The 19943-nt window shown below is 55.2% G+C and overlaps 2 protein-coding genes across 4 annotated transcripts; both read right to left on the minus strand.

Annotated features, from left to right (window-relative positions):
• IRF2BP1 (interferon regulatory factor 2 binding protein 1) lies at nt 1-2502 on the minus strand. Its single transcript, XM_028088179.2, has one exon. It carries the CDS (start codon nt 2155-2157, stop codon nt 403-405), a length of 1755 nt encoding a protein of 584 aa, XP_027943980.1. The 5' UTR covers nt 2158-2502; the 3' UTR covers nt 1-402.
• Nucleotides 2503-5768: 3266 nt separating this feature from the next.
• Nucleotides 5769-13220, minus strand: MYPOP (Myb related transcription factor, partner of profilin). Of its 3 annotated transcripts, none has more exons than XM_028088126.2 (4): nt 13159-13220; nt 11848-12411; nt 10123-10242; nt 5769-7085 (listed from the first exon to the last, which is right to left on the minus strand). In XM_028088126.2, the coding sequence occupies exons 2-4, from the start codon at nt 12356-12358 to the stop codon at nt 6382-6384; spliced, it is 1335 nt and encodes a 444-aa protein (XP_027943927.2). In that variant the 5' UTR covers nt 12359-12411; nt 13159-13220; the 3' UTR covers nt 5769-6381. The 3 variants fall into 3 exon arrangements, with proteins under 3 accessions (XP_027943927.2, XP_027943928.2, XP_027943929.1); XM_028088128.1 differs by having other exon boundaries at nt 6642-7085; nt 10123-10238; XM_028088127.2 differs by lacking the exon at nt 10123-10242.
• Nucleotides 13221-19943: the final 6723 nt, after the last annotated feature.

Below are 19943 nucleotides of genomic sequence, written 5' to 3' on the forward strand. Positions count from 1 at the left end.
AAAACCCCATCTTTCGGTTTATTGAAGGAGGAAAAGGGGACGGGAGGGGGGGGGCAATAAAATGCTTTTGCTTTGTTTATAAAGAGCGAGATTTCAGGAGGCCCCTTCTCAAGGAGGAGGGGGGCACCTCTCCCCCAACTACAAGCAGCAGCAAAGCCAAGCCAAAGAGGGGAGAGGGAAACCGGAGGGGCCAAGGGACCCCAGACACCCCCTCGAACAGAAGCCACAAGCTTTCTCCCCCCACCCTCAACGCATCTACCCCAGGGAACCCATCTGGGATGAGGAAGGGGGTATATACACAGGTGGGGGTAGTACTGGGCTGGGTGGGGGAGAGAATAATTTATCCGCAGCAGCGGTGGGTAGCAAGGGGGTGGGAGGCAGTAGACTGGTGGCAGTGGCGGCCTAGGGGTCCCGTTCTTTCTTAACCTTGATGTCTCCAGCAAGGATAGTGGCGATCTCGCCCTGCATGAAGGCCCAGGGGACAGAGGAGCCCACCAGGGGGCACTTGTCTCCACTGGGGCAGTACACCTCCCCAGCAGGGCCCTGTGCCTTGATGAATTCCCGTGAGCAGGGAAAGCAGAACTTGTGTCCGGGCACTGAGGGGCACTGGACGAAGTGGGTGTCTTCCAGCCGCTCCCGGCACAGGGTACAGCACAGGGGTGCCCCAGGTGTCGCCCCGGTGCCGCTACCACCCCCGCTAACAGCTTCTGCCCCTGCTGTGGGGCTGACTTCTGCCTCACCGTTGCGGGCCACTAGACGATGCTGGGCAGGAGGCTGGGCCACGGAGGAGGCTGCGGGGCTGGCACCCCCAGCGCGCACGGGGCCCCCACCCCCGCCAGGGTCCTTGGGGGAATGGCCCAGGGCCTCGGCCACATTCTTCAGGGCGGCGATGGGTGAGGGCACACCAGGGGTGTCCGCGGAGTACGGGCCACCGGGTGCTACCCAGTGCCGCTGCTGCTGTTCCTCGGTGGTCATCTTCCCAGCCGCCTCACCCTCGGGCTCAGGGGACGCCTTGCGACGGCGTGGCGTGGGCGCCAGGTTCCGGGATGGGGCTCGCGGGGGTGGGCCACAGAGAGCTGCAGGGGCTGGCTCTGGGTACTGCTGGGGCAGGGCCTCAGCCGGGGCTGGCTCTCGGAAGCTGCGGACACCGTCGGTTAGCAGCTCCCCTAGCTGGCGCCATTCCCCGGAGCCGTGCCTCCGTTCATACTCGAGGTACTTGAAGCCTGAGGAGGCCAGAGCCTTGCCCGGCTCCCGCAGAGCATCATGAAACATCTGGCGAGCCACGGCCAGGACTCCTGCGTACACGTTGCCAGAACCACAGGGGTATTCGGTAAAAAGCTTCAGCTCGAACTCGTAGCCCGGCGGGCGGGCAGTAGCATCAAAAGCGAACACCCGCCCCACCAGCCCGTGATCCTTCTTGAAGCGGACATTGAAGGGGGCGCAGGCAGACAGCGCCAGGAGCTGCTCCCGCACAGCTTTGGGGCGCCCGTGCCACTCCTCCGCCCGGCCACGCATGGCCTCGTTCAGTTCTGCCAGACAGTCCGCATTCCTCTGCTGCTTCTCTTTCTCGAAATCGGAGCCAAACGCCGGACGGGCAGGACTCAAGCCGGGTGCCAGCGTCAGGCCTCGGCTTCCCAGGCCAGACACAGCAGCTGCCAGCAGCCCGGGGGGCACCAAGCTGGGCATGGAGCCAAGCAGGGCCCTCCGCGCCCCCTCCGCCACGGCCTCCTCGCGGCCCAGCCCATTAGCCAGGCGGGACCCCAGGGTGTACTCCAGGGCGGGCGAGGGCAGGGGGAGGCGGCCAGACGATGTGGCCCTGTCATAGCGGTCCTGGCCAGAGATGCCACCGCCCGTTCCTGACGGCTGGGGCTGGGCCTGCGGAGGCGGTAACTGAGGCCCCTGTGCAGCGGCCGCAGCCAGGTCCTTAGTGGTCGGGTGCTTGAGGGCGGGGGGCCCAGGAGAGCGGCCCTCGGGGAGCACGTGGCTGCGCTTGAGTTGGCGGGCCGCGTCGATGAGCAGCTCGATGCGATCCGCACCCTCGAAGTTCACGCAACCGCGGCACACCGCCTCGCTGAAGTCCCACACCATGGCCCACGGCATCTTGGGCAGGTCGCAGAGGTAACACCACTGGCGGCGGGACGCCTGCACCGACGCCATGACCCCTGCGCGCGCGCCGGGGCGTCCCGGCGTTCCACCCGCCGCCGACGTCCGATCCGCGCCGCCGACGTTCAATTCGTGTCCCCGGGACCGCGCGAGCCCACAGTCAGGCCTCCGGCGCGGCCTCCCCGCGGATCCAGGCCCGGCCCCCCTTCCCCGCCCCCTGGGCCCTAAGCCTTTTTCCTCACTCCCGCCTCCTTGAAAAGCCTGTTAAGAGGCTCGTCGGCGCCCCCGCCCGATCCGGGCTCCGGGCCGAGGCGCACAGCTCGGGCCCCGGGATGGGCCGCTCCCGCCGCCGCCGCCGCCTCGGGCTCCCGCCGCTCCCGCCGCCGCCGCCGTCGCCGCCACTGCAACGGCCGCCGCCGCCTCCACCTCCTTCTGCCCCAGAGGCCGCTTCGCAGGGAAAGTTACATAACGCGCCGGCAAAGCCTTCTGGGAAACGTAGTCCCGCCGGGGCCGATTCTTAAAGGGGACGGCTGGCGGCGAAGGGGCGGGCTTGCCGCCTCTCCGACGCGCAAACACTACTACTCATGTTGGCCGGGAAGGGAGTTCCACGCGCTCGGAGGAGCTCGGGCACAGGGCGTGGGGGCGGGGATGAGATAGGAATGGTCAGAGCTATCACGGATTCAGAAATGGTAGGAAGTGGACAGGCTTTCGGGCGTCTAGTTTCTGTTCCGACTTGCTGTGCGGCTTTAGGCAAAAGTCTTGGTCTTTCTGAGGCTCAATTCCCCGCCCATCAAAGGTGGGCTAAAGCCTAGTTAGGGAAGCAGCAGCTCCTGGGGCAAGGGCGGAGGGGCGCTGATTGGATGGTTTCGGGGTAGGGGGACGGGAAGCTGGCAACCGGGGGAGAGAGGGTTCGGCTTGGCACCTCATTTGCCTCCAATCTTGCATATCATTCTCTGAATGGGGCCGGAAACAGCCGGAGAAAGGGGAAGAACGAAGGTCTCTCTCTGCCCGTTGCCTCATCTAGTAAAGAGAGTGGTCGAAAGCCCTCGAAACTCTGTTCCAGCTCTGCCGGCGCGCTCTGGTCTACAAAGAGTTACACTGTGTTTCTGCCCGCCCCCCCTCCGCTCCCCACCTCCACTTCACTACAATTCCCAAAATGCCCTGCCGGGAGGACAAACTGACGCACTTCCGCTGCCTGGGAGGTTGGGGGAGGCCTTCCCGATTCCCGCTGTCTCTCACCCCCCCGCTCAATTTCTGGGGGCTTTACGTTTTGGGGGAGCACTGCTTTGAGGGAATCCTCACCCTCTACTGCTCGCTAATTTGGGGGAAGGGAAGGAGGCCAGAGATGGCCAGCAAGAGTTGGGGGGGTAGTTTTTCTTCAACCTTTGAGTGCTTACTACCTGATCGGACCAACCAGACTTTGGGGACACCTACCCCACCCCGCCCCCGGAGAGGGATTTCTTCCCAGCATCGGGGACAGTGCGAGTCAGGCTTGAAGAGTAGGGAGGGGAGGAGAGACAAGTCTCCAGGTTCTTACCCCCATCACCCTCTTACTCTAAGCCTGGGTCCGTGATAAGCGCTCAAAAATATTTGAATGACTTGTCAGACTTGCATTCATTAGTGACTTTCAAACTAATCGGACTGTCTGCTTCCTCTCCCACATCCCGCTGCAATTCTAGCAGCTCTGGTTTTGTTATCCAAACATTAGTGTCAGCTTCACAATTTCACTGAACACCTGTATTATTTTCTGGAAACTGACTCCGCGGGGTGGGGGGCGGGGAGGAGACTATGTACTTTTGCCTCAACCTAAGCAATACAGACATACCTCGGAAATATTGCAGGCTCCTTCCAGACTACCACAATGCAGCAAACCTAGCAATAAAGCAAATATGGCAATACAGAGTCAAATGAACTTTTTGGTTTTTCAAATGCATCTGAAAGTTTACACTACGCTAGTTTATTAAGCGTGCACTGGCATCATGTCCAAAGAAACAATGTATATACCTTAATTAAAAAATATTTTATTGCTAAAAAATGTTAACCATCATCTGAGCTCTCAGAGGTCAGTGATCACAGAGCACCATAACAAATGTAGTAATAATGCAAAAGTTGGAAATATTGCACGAATTACCAAAATATGACACAGATAGACGAAGTGAGCAACTGTTGGAAAAATGACATCGACAGACTTGCTTGACCCAGGGTTGCCACAAACCTTCAACTTGTAAAAAAATAAAATGCAGTATCTGTGAAGCGCAATAAAGCAAAGCACAATAAAACGAGGTATGTCTGTATTATGTGCAGAAGTGCAGGCTTTTTATGTACTGGCTACATTTTTTTGGTACTAGCTACATTTTAATCAAGTTTAACACTACATAAGAACCATTAGAAAGGTCATCCATAGGGACGCCTCGGTGGCTCAGTCAGTTAAGCATCTGCCTTTGGCTCAGGTCATGATCTTGGGGTTCTGGGATGGAGCCCCACATCGGGCTGCCTGCCCAGTGGGGCGTCTGCTTCTCCATCTGCCCCTCACCCCGCTCGTGCTCCTGCTCTCTCAAATAAATACACAAAATGTTAAAAAAAAAAAAAAGCGGCCATCCATATATCCCCTAAAATTCTTTAAGCCATCCTTCAGTAAACACTAGCGGGGGTCAAGAGTTGTGGCTGGAGTCCAGCTTCAGGTGGGCTGAATTGGGATCGGCCCCCGACAAGTCTAGGGCAAGTCTTTAAACTCAGGAGAAAACAGAGATCCCCATAGAATCTGCTTTTCATAGGGCAGCCTCAAGTTAAAATGAAAACATGCATATAAATGTTTAGCATGGTGCCTGGCCCAGAAAAGGAGCACCATACATGGAAACTGTTTTTAAGCTGCTCATTAACTCAAAGATGCAACCCTCCTCTGAGTTGGGTGATGCTGAGGACACAGCACTGACTGAGCAAGGCTCAGGCCTTCCCCTGACAAGGCTCATCCTGGTGATGGAGGCAGACATTCAATTTAAATTTACTCAAATGATTATTTGACTACATCTTTTCCCTAACTGCTGGGGGAGAGGGAGTGCCAGGCAAGACTTTTCTGAGGAGGTGATATTTGAGCTGAGACCTGAAAGATGAAAATAGAATGGAGCTGTGGACTCCTACATTTTTTATGCCCATTTTACAGATGAGGAAAAGGCAGGCCCACACAGCTGGCTGGGGCAGTGCCAGGTCTGACGGAATCCAGGGTGGTGGTTATTAGCTACTTTGCTACTATGCTTTGCAGCAGGTTTAGGAGTAAAAAAGAGAACCAGCTCTTGCCTTCATGAAACTGGGTTGGCGGCGGAGGGGGAGGGGTGAAACAGCTTTAAACAGATAAAGGCATGTGTTCTTTGAGGGACCACAGGACACTAGGAAAAAAATCTAAGCAGGCCCATCGTAGCCTGGAGGAGGAAATCCAGAAAGTTTTCCTGGAGGAGATGACACTTAGGCTGGTATCTGAAGGATGGATAAGGAGGAATAAGATTTGAACACAGGATTTGATAACTTTAAAGAAAGAAAGGGAAAAAAAAGGGGGGGGGGGAGCTGGAAAACGGCCAGCCTCCAACTTCAAGGGAACGCCACCTATCCATGGAGGGGTGGGGGCAGGTGTAAGTGCTGAAACCCCAGGCCTGTCTCAGAGCCCAAAGTAATCGTATTAAAAATAAGTTTATTCATATCTTGTCACCACCGGGGAGAGACGAGGGGGTTGAGCTCTGGAGGTCAGAGACAGCACTGGGAGGCAGAGGGCCCGACCTGTACCTCCCCAGTGAGAACTCCACCCCCCCTCCCTAAGGTACAGAGACTGCTGTATCCTTCGTCATCCATGTTCTGATTTGTCTCGAGCCTCCCACCCCCTCCAAAGTCTGGATCGGGGAAGCGAGGAGGCCCCTGCGAGTCAATTCTCTTCAAGTCAAGACCAGGAGTTGTTGGGAAGGGGGTATGTGCAGACCCGAGGGGTTCCCTCCGCAACCCACAAAGGGCGATAATAAATAACGTAAAATCGATGGCTTAGAAGTTAGGGTTCAGGGAAGCAGCCAGGCAGACAGCGCTGTACTGGAGAAAGGGCTGGGGCACCCTTCAACGAGGTCCCCTGAGAATCAGGCACTAACTAGTATCGGGAGTGGGGTGCTGGTGCCCCTGCAGCTGGGGAGCCAGGGGGCAGCTGAGATGGGGAAGGTGCATCGCCCTCCTCCACTGGGCTAAGCTGGGGGAAGGAGGTGCAGGCAGAAGGAGCGGAGACAAGCTCAAACCCAAGAGCAGATTTCACGGAGATTTCCATCGCCCCCGCCTCTTCCGCGTAGGGAAGCCTTTCCTCCTCTTGTGTGGGGGTGAGTCGTGGGGAGGAAGCGGGGCTGGGGGTGGCCGGGGGGTCCCCTCCTCGCTCCTAGGGGCGATGATCACTCCCCTGGCTGCGACCACCGCTCTGTCCACCACAGCAGCTACCACGGACACGGGTTCTGGGGTGATCTCGGCTTTGGGGGTAGGTGGGGACAGGAGGGGCCTGGGGGGTGGTGGTGGGGGCGGGGGCAGAGGCGGGGGCAGCCTGTCGACGGCCGTTCCGGGCAGAAGGGGCAGTAGGGCGCTGAGGGCCTCACTCAGTTTGGCCAGTCCCTGCTGCAGGGTGCCAGCCAGCTCCCGGATGGCATTGGCAGTCTCCTGCTGAGCCCGCAGGAAGTCCAGGGAGGGGTCTGAGGCCGAGGGCGTGGGTGGTGGCAGCGGAGGAGGTGGTGGGCTGGGGGACGAGGGTGCCACATGCACCTGCTGAGGTGGCTGGGGTGGTGGCTGCAGCGGAGGGGCTGGGGGCGGCGGAGACAAGGCCAGGCGGGGCAGCTGGACAGTCTGCAGGGCTGGAGGGGGCGGGGACTCACGCTCCTTGGGTGGCGGGCAGCCCCCTTCCTGGGGACTGCAGGAGGGCCGGGCCCACTGCTCGGGGCTGCTGGAGCCCCCCTTGCTGTGGGCTGGTGTATCTGTGGAGAGAGAGATGTAGGTAAGGTGACAGCGACCCCCAGTGCTGTCTTGATTTCCCCTTCCGCTTCCCACCCACCCTGGCCCCAGAGCCATCTTTTCAAAACCCGACTCAGGTCATGCCTTGTAGGAGAACACAGCGGGGAGAGTCAGTATATTTAACAACCAACCACCCGAGGGCCGATGTGGGCCTTGGTGGAAATGGGGTCCTGGAGGTCCCCTGCTGAGCCAGGCAGGACCAACATTCTAGAAGGCTCTGAACTCTCTGGACACTCCCCCGACCACACACCTCTCAGGCTGCATTGCTGGGCTCTGTCCTATCAGGTGGTAGGAGTTCTATCTCAGCTGTGGTCTGCGCTTCCCCGGCTCCTCTCACCTGAGACCTCATTCATGCTCATGAACTTGAACAGAGTGTGCAAACAGACGCCCGGGTTTCCGGGCCCAGCCCGAAACCTCTCCTCCAGTTGTGTCGTTGGCGTACCCCCTCCATTATCTAGCAACGGCTCACGCTCTCTGGCCCAGAGCTGAGCCCCTGGTCCCCCCCCGGCCCCGCGCCCTGCCCCTCCCTCAGCCATCCCCGTCTTGGCTCATGCCCACCACGCTGGCCAAAAACTTTCACTCCTTTTCTCCCCCAAGACGCCGTCCGTGTGCAAATGTCACTGGCTCTGCCTTCCCAACTATTTTCAACATCCAACCTGTTTGTTCTGTCCACCTCCAGGGCCCCTCCGAGTCCAACCACCGGCATCTCCCACTCGGACTGTGGCGGTCCCTCCAAACTAACATGTCAATTCTGCCACCTGCAGAGGACCACCTAGCCTCTGATCCATTTATATGACATGTCCAAAATAGGCAAATCTAGAGAAGACAGAGTAGATGAGTGCTCGCCTGGGGCTGGGCAGAGCTGGGGGTGACGGCTAAGAGGTGTGGGGGGGTTTCTTTTCTGAGTGATGAAAATGTTCTAAAATTGATGGTAGTGATGGTTGTACAACTCCATGAATATGCTAATAGCTCCACATTGTCCCTCTTTAACGGGTGACTGTACAGTATGGGAACTGTAGCTCAATCAAGGTGTGTAAAAAACACAAGTCAGATGTGGTCTTTTTCTGCTCAAAAGCTGCTTGGGGCTCTCTGTTCTCAGAGTAAAAACAAAGCCCTTGGGGCCCCCAAGGCTCTGCATACTTTGTTCCATTGCCTCCCTGACCTTGTCTGCACCCCCTCCCCTTGGTATCTCTCTTTCAGGAGGCTCCAGCTGTATTGGCCTTCTTGTTGGTCCACAAACACAACAGGTCTGCCCCTGCCTCAGGGCCTTTGCACTTGCTGTTCCTCGGCCTGGAAAGCTCTTTCCCCAGACACCAGCCTGGCTCCCTCCCTCAGCTCCTCTGCTCAAATGTGGCCTCCGTGGGAAGACCTTCCATGACCTGCTGTTTACAGTAGCTCCCGTCTCTGTCCTTTTCTCTCTCCTAACCCTACCTGATTTCTTTTATATCACTTATCTCCACCTGGCATGGGGTCGCTCTGAGTTTGTTGTCTGTCTCCTCCTCCTGATGTCAGCTCCATCAGGCAGGGCTTTGTTTTGTTCACCGCTGTTTACCCAGCGCCTAGAACAATGTCCAGCACAAAATTTTTTCTTTAATGAAAAAAGAACTGTGGCTTCCAAGGGAGTCAGCCCTGATTGGGGCCCCGGGCCCCAGGTCCTTGCCGCAACCCTCCCATGGCTCCCCAGCACCCACAGGGGACACAGGCCAGCCCCTCCCAACGGCTGCAAGGCCTCAGCTCTTACCCCTTTCTGTCCCTCTTCCTTGGCTCAGGGCCAGCGTACATGCAGTTCCCTCCACCAGGAGTATCCCCCTTGCACGGCCCCTTGGCCAGCTCAGAGACTCCTTCCCCGGGGAAGCCTGCCTCCTACTCTGAGGCCAAATCTGATCTCCCTGCTCTTCTGTCACAGCAACAGCCAGACACCTCCAGCTGTAAATGCTGGGGGGCCAGCCTCCCTGGGCCAGCCAGGCAGGGGGAGGCAGGGGAGGCGGTGAGAGAGGTGATAACCAGAGCTAACACTTATTCGACTCTTTCCTGGCCTGGCCCTGGGGCGAAGCAGCTAAGCTTTCCTGCTGTGTTCTTTCAGTGCGTCCTGTCAGCCATTCTCTGCGGGTAGGTGCTGTCATTATTCACCCATTTTACAGATGAGGAGACCCGAGGCCCAGAGATGTCACAGTGCTGGTGAATGGGAGAGGAGGGATTTGAACCCCAGGCGGTCTCCAGAACCCATGCTTTTAACCAGTCCTTGGACAGGGCTCTGGGCCCAAGGTTGGTGAGTCTCCCTCATAAGGGGTGTGGGGACTGCTGCCGCCCCTCTGAAATACTGCTCTTCTAGCCTACTGAACAAGAGAAAGTGGCCCAGCCGTCGTGCCCACCGGGGTCATGGAAGGGCCATGGCACGATTTAAAATCATTTATCTGCAACCTTTGGGCCTCAATTACCCCACCCGTAAATAGGTGTGTGTGTGAGCAAAGGACCAAGTGACCCAATAACACAACATCTCCCTGAGGGCCATCACTGGGATTAACTGAATCACCCTAGGCACAGGGTTGAGGCCAGTGGCTGGCACACAGTAAATCTTCAATGCCATTACTGTTGTGTGTGTTTTTGTTTTTGTTTTTGAATATTAGGTCAGAGAGAAATTATCCGTAGGTCTCCCTCTAGTGTCAACAGAGATGCCTCAGGCTGCCCCAAACCCTGTTCCAGTCCTGCAATCAGAGCAGTTCCTCTTTTATGAGTTTACACAGTGGGGAATCTCCATGTGAGGTTCCAATCAAGGATGCTTTAAGCACATTCCTGCCCCAGGGGCTTTGCATGTGTGGCTTCCTCTAGCTGTGAAGTGCTATTCCCCCAGATAGCCACTTGGCTCACTTTCTCTATTCAGGTCTCTGCTCGGATTCCACCTTCTCAGAGATGACCTCCCTGACTACCCTACCTATAAGCGGCCCCCTTCCATCACTCACTATGTTCCTAATGTGCTTTATTTTTCTTCTTAGTTCTTACCACCTCCTGGTATATGATCTGTTTTGGGGCTCCTTGTTTGTGGTCTGTCTCCAGTAACTGGAATGCCAGCTCCATTGTCTTTTTCTCCATAGTATTTCCAGCATCTACCACTGTGCCTGCCTTGGAAGAGGTGCTCAATAAATATTTGTTGAATGAATGAATGAATAAAATAGTTGTACAACTCTTGAAAAAATAAGTTTGCCATCTCCGCTCTGGTTCAATGTGGCCGTTTCACAGATAGAAACAATGAGGTTTGAGATTCATATTAAGAACAAGGGTCCCAAGCAATTGTGTGTCTCTCTCTCCTGCCGAAGATGCTTTCAGGCCTCCCCAGTGCCCTGAAGATAAAGTCCAAAGTGATGACCTTCACTTAACACACTGTGTGTGATCTAATTCTGGCATACCCATTAACTCTCAGTCAATATTAATTGTTGCTGTTATTGCCAGCCAATCTAGCCCAGTGGTTAAGTGCATGCACTGTGAGTTGGATACAACCTGTAATTGAGTCCCAATTCTACTACTTACTTGCTGTGTGACCTTGGATAAGTGAATAAACCTCTCTTAATCACATGATCCTGAACTTGTTTGATCACTTCCATGTCCTTCCCTTCCTCAAAACCCTTCAGTGACTCCTTACAGCGCTTCAGATAAAATTCCTCACCTCAGCCTAAAAGGCACTGCATGGTCTGGCCTTTGCTGACCTCCCTGACCTCATCTCAAAACATTTCCTTTCTTCAATCTTTTTATTTCCCTTTCTCCTAACTTGGAAACTTCTCAGTCCTAAACTGGCTAAGCCTTCTTGTCTCAAAGTCACTGTACATGCTGTTCCTTCTACCAGGAACACTCCCTCAGCTCCTCACTCTCTGCGGCTCTGATGTTTCCTCCTCCAGGAAGACTTCCTTGACCTCCCAGCCTGGGTCAGGTGCCCCCTCCGCACTCCCACAGCTCAGCCCCAGGAGGGCAAGGCTGGGGATGTCTCAGTCACCACCCTGCCCCCAACACTGCCCAGCACAGGGCAGATGCTCAGGAAATAGCTGTAGAAGAAAGAATAATCCACCGTCAAGGCTAAGTGGGAAGTCTCTGTACTCTGCTCTCCACACTTGCCCTACTCATCGCATGACCTTGGGAAAGTTACCAAACCTCTCCGAATCTTTGACTTATGAAACGGTAAAACAGTTCATACCTCCCAGCGTTGGTAATCCTATCAAGAGCTAACTGAGTGTTCAGGAGGCGCTGTACTAAGCAATTTACACATATTAACTCATTTAATCTTCGCAGCAAGCTTTTGAGGTGGGGACTGTGTTTTTCATCCCCACTTTACAGAGGCGGAAACTGACCCGCAGTAACTTACCCAGAATGACACCACTGAGTGGCAGACTTGTGCCGGGAGCCCACACACTCTGCCGCCATTGTCACTACCTTATACTGCGTTTAATGAAATCCGTGTGTGCTGATAATCCCAGGTGTGGACTCTGGAGCCAGGCCTCCTAGGTCTGGGTTCCGTTCATGACTCTGACAGTCATGAGCTGTGGGACTTTGGGCAAGTCATTTCACTTTTCTGAGGCTCAGTTTCCCCAGATTCAAAATGGGCATAATTACAGCACCCACCTCACCGGGTTGTAAGTGAGGATGTGATGAGCCACGGGCAGGGCTCGGGACAGTGCCGAGCACACAGCTGACTTGGTGACCGTCTGCTCTGGCTAAGGTGATGCTGAAGGAACTCACCTGCCCGTCGGTCCTCCCTGCGGTCCTCCCTGCGGTCCTCGGACAACACGTAGCGTTGGGTGCCGGCACTCGCGGCCGGCGGCTGTGAGGAAGCCGCCGCGGAGGGAGGCTCGGCCCCTGCACCAGCTCCTGGCCCCGCCACTCCCGGCCCCAGGATGGCAAAAATGGTCTCCTCCTCCGCGGTGAAGGCGTCCTCAGCGGCAGGCCCGGCGCCCTGCGTGGAGTGCGGCACGCGGGCCAGCTTCTCCTTGGTGCGGCGCTTGAAGTCATTCCAGCGCTTCTGCACCTCTTGGCCTGTGCGCTTCCAGCTGGTGATGCCGTTGATCTTGGCGGCGATGCCGTCCCACACACGCCGCCGCTCTGCCACGCTCACCCGACGGCTCTGCGCGCCGTAGAGCTGCGGGTAGTGGGCGCGCACCTCACGGATCAAGATCTGGTTCTCCTCGAACGAGAAGCGCGGCTTGCGCAGCCGGGTGGTCTCTTCCGCTTCGCCCGCCGCCGCCGAAGCCATGGCGCCCCCCGACGCCGCCGTCCGGCCGCCTGGCGCATGGGGGGGCGCCGGTGCTGCGGGCACAGGGCGCACAGCGCTGGCGGGGGCTCGGCGTCCGCGCGCCGCCCGCCCCACCCCGGCCGCCCCGACACCGCCTCCTATGTCCCCGGGGCAACGGGTTGGAGCGGAGAGTGGCTGGGGGCGACGGGCCACGCGGGACGTTCAGAGTGCCTAATAATAGCTGACACCCGCTGAGCGCTCCTCTAGTGCCTAGCGCGGCGCAAAGTGCCACGCCGAGGAGTTGATGGAAATTGGGGGAGGGTCTGGAGGGGTGGAGGGAAATGAGGAAAAGCGAAAGAAAAGGGGGTGTCTGCAGGAGTTAGAGAAGAACGGGGGCATAGGAGAATGCGAAATGGAGGGAGAATGGGGGTGTCTCGGGGGTCGAAGAAGCATGGTGGTGATAGGGGTAAGGAGATGCTGAAGGAGAGATGCAGCAAGAAGGGGGGATCTGGAGCAGAGGAGCGCTCTGGGGGTGCCGGGGCAATAAGACGTAAGAACGGTATGAGAAGGGGTCCTCAGAAGGGATGCCCGGGAATCACGGTGAGTTGGGGGCTTCGAGGAGAGTGGAGGAGCTGAGACTATAAAATACGAGGGATTAGGGTCTGCGGGGATTGTGGGGCTCTGGGGATTGCCAGGAATTAAGAGGAGCTCTGGGAGTAATGGGGTCCGGGAGTAAGAGGGGCCAACGGAGGCGATGGGGGACTCCAGGAAGAGTGGGGGTCGTGGAGGGTGGGGACCGAGTCGGGCCGCGGGTCACTCACCGGCGCCGCCGCAGCCCCTGCCTGCCCGTCGGTCAAGGCTCGGGCTTCTGCGGCCTCTTCCCTCCCCCCTTCCTCTCTCTTCCCCCTCTGGGCCCCGCCCCCGGCCGCCCCAAGAGCCACGGCGCAGGCGCACCTAGCGCCAGTCAGCCCCCAACGCCCTTACCGCTAGAGTTTCACGCCCCTCCCACGGCGCAAGCGCAGAATTGCCTTCCACGGGCCTCTTTGAGCGGGGCTTAGCTGCGCAGGCGCAACATTAGCGCTGCGTTAGGTCCCCTAGCTTCTTGATGCCTCAGCAGCGTACGCGGAAAACTCTGTTCACGCATGCGCGCCCCTGGCTCCCTACCCCCCCCCACCCCCCACTTCCCCCACCCCCGCTAGCTTTGGTACCCGGGGCTCGGTCCCTGCGCAGGCGTAGCATTCCTTGGGGGAGGTGGGAGAAATGATGGAGAGATCGCTGAGAACGGGCGGCGTCCTTGCCTTTCTGACAGTCTTCCTGCCTAACCCAGCGTTCTTACTCTGCTTGGGTCTCATTTTCTAGGCGAGAGGGGAGGCAAACGGCTCTGGAGGGAAGCGCTCCGTTTCCATGACAACTGTGTGGGTGAGGTGGGGGCGTACGAAAACACGATTGCCGCCCTCTCTGATCTGCCCCAGCGCGGGGCTGCTCTGGATCCGCCAACCAACTTATTACCCATTGGGGCGGGGCACCCTGGGGATATTCCACCTCAGGCGGGTGCAGTAACCATGGCAACCCGTCAACCTTCCAACCGTGCCTGGCCCCCCCCCCCCCCGTCCACACGCTGACATCATGGCGCGGGGAGGGAGAATTTAGAGGGAGAGTTTGGCGAGTGGGGAGGGTGATCCTGGCGCAGGTATGACTTTAAGCAAATGCGCGGAGGCAGGAATGAATCTAGAACATGGGTTGGGTGAGCTGGAAGAAAGGATGACGGAGTTAAGTCGGGCTGAGAAATTTGTTTTGCATCCTGCATGAGTCCTCAAGGTCATTCAACAAATGGTGCTTCATTCATCTAGTCAACAAATAGTTATTAAGCACCCACTTGGTTCCAAGTGCAGTGAATACAAAAGACAAAAATCTATACCTTCACGGAGTTCATATTTTAGTTGGGAGTAACACAATATGCAAAATAAGATGTGTAAGTGAGGAGGTGTTGAGTACTATGGAAAAAATGGAAGTAGGAAATGGGGTTGGGGAGCATGGTGCTCGTGTGTATGTGTGTAATTTTAAAATAAGGTGGCTAGGGGAGACCTCCCTGAGAAGGTGACATTTGAGTAGACACATGAAGGAGGTGAGGGAGCAAGTGCCTTCTGTGTTCCAGGACCGCGGAGGCCAGTGGGGAGGGGAGAGCAGGGAGATAGATGGCACAGATCTCCTGGATCCTTGTCAGGACGCCGGCCCTTACACTGAGTGGGAGTCACAGGAGGCCCCTGAGCAGAGGAAGGGCATGATCTGATGACTCTGGGTTTAGTAGGATTTCTCTAGGGAACTGCGTTTGGAAGCGAGAGTGGAAGCTGGGTGCCCAGTATGTTGAGGAGAGAGGTGGTTCAGGAGAGAGGTGGTGGTTCCAGCCAGAGTGGTAGCTGTGGAGGTGAAGTGAAGCATAATGGGGTACAGGAACTGCAAGAAAGAAAGGAGTCGAGGATGGCTCCAGTGTCTTTGTCCTAAGCAGCAGGAAACTTGGAGCTACCAGAAGCAAGAAGGGCAGGGCTGCAAGAGGATCAAGAGTTCAAGTTTGCCCAAACTTGAGATGCCCTTTACTCCACCAAGTGCCTATGTCAGATAGACAGTTGGATATTTGAGACTGGACTTCAGGGGAGAGGTTCAGGCTTGAGATATAACTTTAGGAGTTGTCAGTGATTAAATGACATATAAATCCCTATGAATAGGAGAGGTTAGAGAGGGAGCAACTATAGATAAAAGTCCATGACCCGAGGCTGGGGCACTCCAGGATAGATGGCTGGCATCAGCAAAGGAGGTTGAGCAGGTGTATTCCGTGAAATGAGAGGAGAACCAGGGCTGTCTGCTGTCCTGGAGGCCAAGTGAAGGGTGCAAATCAAGGACAAAGGAAGAATCAATGAAGCCAAGTGCTACCTAGAGGCCAAGTCCAGTGAACCTGAGAACTGACCCCTGGGACCAGCAGTATGGAAGTCATTAGTAATCTTGAAGAGGGCAATTTGGGTGATGTGGTGGGGGCAGTAGTCTGATTGGATGGGTTCAAGAGAGGGTTCATTGGGGCACCTGGGTGGCTCAGTCGGTTAAGCATCTGCCTTCTGCTCAGGTCATGATCCTGGGGTCCTGGGATCAAGGAGCCCCACATCTGTCCATTGGGCTCCCTGCTCGTTGCGGTGTCTGCTTCTTCCTCTCCCTCTGCCCCTCTCCCTGCTCGTGCTCTCTCTCCCTCTCTCAGATAGATAAATAAAATCTTGTAAAAAAAAGAGGGTTGATTGATTGATTGATTGAGAGGGTTTAGAGAGAGTCAGTGTATATGGTCAAAGGGGTATATCTGGAAGAGGTCCTGGGGTCTTGAGAGGTTTATTTAAGATAGGAGTTGTAATAGTATGTTACGTGCCAATTCAGGATGATTCAGAAGAGGGGAGATTGATGGTGCAGATGAGGGAGGGGAGAGTAGAGCAATGTCCTCGAATAGGCATGGTGAGTGGAACCCAGGGCAGGAGTGGAGGGTGGTCTAAGGGGCAAGAGCTGTTCAGCCAGGGGCGCCTGGGTGGCTCAGTCGTTAAGCGTCTGCCTTCGGCTCAGATCATGATCCCAGGGTCCTGGGATCGAGCCCCACATTGGGCTCCCTCCTCAGCAGGAAGCCTGCTTCTCCCTCTCCCGCTCCCCCTGCTTGTGTTCCCTCTCTCGCTGTGTCTCTCTCTGTCAAATAAATAAATAAAATCTTAAAAAAAAAAAGAGAGAGCTGTTCAGCCAAAGAAAACCAGCGGGAGGGGGAGGACACGGAGGCAGGCAGGAGGCAAGATGTGATGTCAGGAACATGTGAATGAATGTTCTCTTCTGTTCCTTAGGTTGTCTCAGGCGAGTAGGAAGCAGGGTCTGAGGTGAGAGGGAGATCTTGAGGTTAGGGAAGACACAGGAGAAAGCACTGAGATAGTGAATGAGTGGCCAGGCCAGTAGACAAATAGACCCAATCATTCAGGGTCATTGGCTTTGAAACTGAAGTGAGTTGGGTTTTTCTCTGATCACATTACTCTCAGTGTGTGCAGGTGCACAGTGGATAACAAGGTGACTTTCACCGGGGCTAGGTTTATATGAAGTCCCACCATGTGCCCCATGAGCGGTCAGGGTCCAGTGGTCACGGGCAGCCCATGCTGGGCCTTATGGGCAACATTAAGGAGCCTGAATGCAAGCCTACAGGCAGTGAGTTCTGAGAAAGGAAGGACAGGGTTTGCTTTGTGCTTTAGAAAGACACCCCCAGCCCCCCGCTGTTGACTAGAGAGAAGATGGGAAGAGGAAAGATTTATTGGCTAGACTCAAAGGAAAAATCTGGGGTAGGGGCAGGATGGGGAGAGGAAGAGGGATGGAGAAGACTAGGCAGGGATGGTGGGAAGGGTAGAAATGAATTGGAAGACATTTGAGAGGTAGTATGTACAGGGCATGTGACTGTCAGTCTGAGGAGGGGAGGGGAGCCCTCTAGGTGACAGCAAGTATTCTGGTCCAGGTTCCAGTTGGAGGTATGGAGTCAGGACATGGTGAGTATAAAGTGGTCAATGAGTATTATGGGTTGAATTTTTCCCCAAAAAGAGATATGTTGAAGTCCTAACCCCCAAATCTTCAGAACGTGACTTTCTTTGGAGATAGGGTCATTGGAGATGTAGGTCATATAAGATGAGGTCATACTGGAGTAGGGGGCGCTCTTAATCCAACATGACTGGTGTCCTTATAAGAAGAGGAAAGAGGTACATAGAGGGAAGACAGAGAAAGAGATTGCAGTGATCCTGCCACAAGCCAAGGAAGGCCCAGGGCAGCCAGAGGCTGCAAGAGGCAAGGAAGGATCCTCCCCTAGAGCCTTCAGAGGGAGTACGATACTGCCAACACCTTGATTTTGGATTTCTAGCCTCCAGAACTGGGAGAATACCTTTGTGTTTTAAATCACTGGTTTATAGTACTTGGTTATGACACCCCCGGGGAAAACTCATACGCTGGGCATCTAAAGGAGGCATCCAGGATGCTGGTGGCCCCACAGAAGACTGGGTTGCGGGGAGTTGGATCTAAATCAGGTTTGGAGCTCATGGGAAAGCTGGAGACAGGGAGCCATGGGCAGAGGTGAGGCGTGTGGAGCTCTGCAGTTGTGGGTATGGGAGGTCAGAGAGCAAGGGCCCTGGGATGGGGGTAGATCAGGGAAGCCTTTCTAAGGCTTGTTTTCCAAACTGTGGGTCCTGAAAAATACTTAATGGGTTGTAACAAGCATTAAAGAAACAAAATAAAGCAGAATCGGAAAAAATCAGACTGTGCTGTATGGAGTAAGGTGCGTATTGCTTTGAGGAACTTTGGTTTCTTATATATTTTCAGACGTTCTTGAGACGCATCTCAGGATAGTGGAAATTCCTCAACTCCGGAGCCAGCCTATCAGGGTTCAAATTCTCCCACTCACTTGTTATGTAATGTTGGACAGGTCAGTTAACCTCTCCGGGCCTTACTTTTCCTCTCCAGAAAGGGTGGATTAACCCCAGAATCTACCTCGTTAGACTGTGATGGGCCAATATGTATTAAGTATCTGAGCAGCTCCTGGTATGTAATAATTGTCTCGCTAATATTACTAAGATTATTATTTTGTGAAACTTTTGTTCTGGGTGTGTGTGTGTTGAATCAAGATGTGAAATGAATTTCTCATTGTGGTTTGCAGTAAAAAGTGAAAGGAACAGAATTCCGGAGAGGAAGTCTCAGCTCTGTTCTTTAAACCTGTCAACTAATTGGATCAGGCCCACCCCGATTATCCAGGATAATCTTCCTTACTTAAAGTGAACTAAATATAGACTTTAATCGCATCCACAAAATACCTTCGTGGCAACACCAGGATTAGTGTTTCAATAGCCGGGGACTGTAGCTTTGCCAAGCTGACACATCGAACTGACCACCGTAACCACAGACCTAATCAATAAATAAGCAGTAAAGCATGCTAGATGGTGGGAGGTGTTAAGGAGGAAAGAGAAGGAGAACAGGGTAAGAAAGATCAAGAGTGTGAGGAGGGGAAGGGCCTCACAGAGAAGGTGACATATAAGCAAAGGACTATAGGAGGCAAGGAAGGAAGCCATGTGGCTATCTGGGGCAAGGGCAATCCAAGGAGGGGGAAGGGTAAGTGCAAAGGCCCTGAGGCAGGCATGTTCCTGGAGCATTCAAGGAACAGCTAGGAAAGAGTGGGTGGGAGGGAGAGGAGGTCAGAGAGAGAGTCCAGGACTTGGGCTTTTACTTAGTGAGACAGGGACCATGGGAGGGCTCTGAGCTGAGGAGGAGCACGAGCCGACTTGGTTTTAACAGGATCACTTTTGTTGGGGTTTGAAGTACACTCTAGGAGGTCAAGAGCAGAAGCCGGGATACCAGTGAGGAAGTGACTGCCTCAGTCCAGGTGAGGAGTTATGGTGGGGATCAGGTAGGTAGTAGTGGGCTGGGGGAGATGGTCAGATTCTGGGTGTATTCGGAGGGTAGAGCAGACAGGATTTCTGTTTTGGACGGAATGAGACATTCGAGCAGCTATTTCATTGACAGTGGTACGTGATGAGAGTGGAATCTGGGAGAAAGGTTTGCATTTGTCAGAATGACTGATGGAGGAGAGGGAAGGAAGGGTGAGAGGGAGAGGGGAGAAGGAAGACGGGAAAGATGAGGCCAGCGAGGGAGGGAGGAGACCAAAAGGACTGACTGAAAGACACACAAAGGAAAAGGAAGAGAAACCTAAAAAGTGATCTCTCAGCATGCTCAATACAGATTAAAGTTAAAAAAAAAAGTTAATAGAGTTACCTTTTCCTCTCCTTCATAGGAAATCCTCCAGAACGGGGACGTCTGGGTGGCTCAGTGGGTTAAGCGTCTGCCTTTCGGCTCAGGTCAAGATCCCGGGGTCCCGGGATCGAGCTCCTTGCTCAGTGGGGAGTCTGCCTCTCCCTCCGCGGCTCTCCCTGCTTGTGCTCTCTCTCTCTCTGACAAATAAATAAATAAAACCTTAAAAAGAAAAGAAAAGAAAAGAAATCCTCCAGAATGGCCCCGATTCTGGTCAACAGTGGAAATCAGCTTTAACTTCTAGGCACGCCTCACCAGGACACCTGGACTGCCGCGGGTGCGCAAATTCATTTTCCAAGCCCCACAAAATGGTAGGCACCCATGTGCACAGTGGGAACCTGAGGTTCAGGGAGTCCACAACGGGAACCCTGTGGGGTTCTAGGTCAGTCTTTAGTGGATCTGATTTTCCTTCCCCAGTGCTAAGTGGGTGCCGAACTGCACCTCCTAAGCCCAAAGTGGATCTGGAGGTCACTTCCAAGTATTTGCTCCTCTGCATGGAGTGCAGCCTCGGTCTCCTCCTCTGTCCTGCTCGAGAAGGGGCAAAGTGGCCGCACAAAGCCCCTGAGCAGACGTTTCTGGTTGCCCTTCCAGGCTACCCTGCCCCTTGTCTGCCTGCTCTGAGCCCAGGAGGCTGCCTTGTGAGCTGTCCATCTGCCTAGCTGCCTTGTCTCTGTGTTCATGGGGGACGGGGGAGGTGCTGGAGGATGCCAGCCTACTTGCATCCTGCCTCAACTTACCCACACTGCAGAGCTCCAGACGCCTC

Source organism: Eumetopias jubatus, unplaced genomic scaffold, assembly GCF_037043125.1.
Source record: "Eumetopias jubatus isolate StellerSeaLion01/CBP00866 unplaced genomic scaffold, mEumJub1_p1.0 scaffold_10, whole genome shotgun sequence".
Lineage (NCBI taxonomy): Eukaryota > Metazoa > Chordata > Mammalia > Carnivora > Otariidae > Eumetopias > Eumetopias jubatus.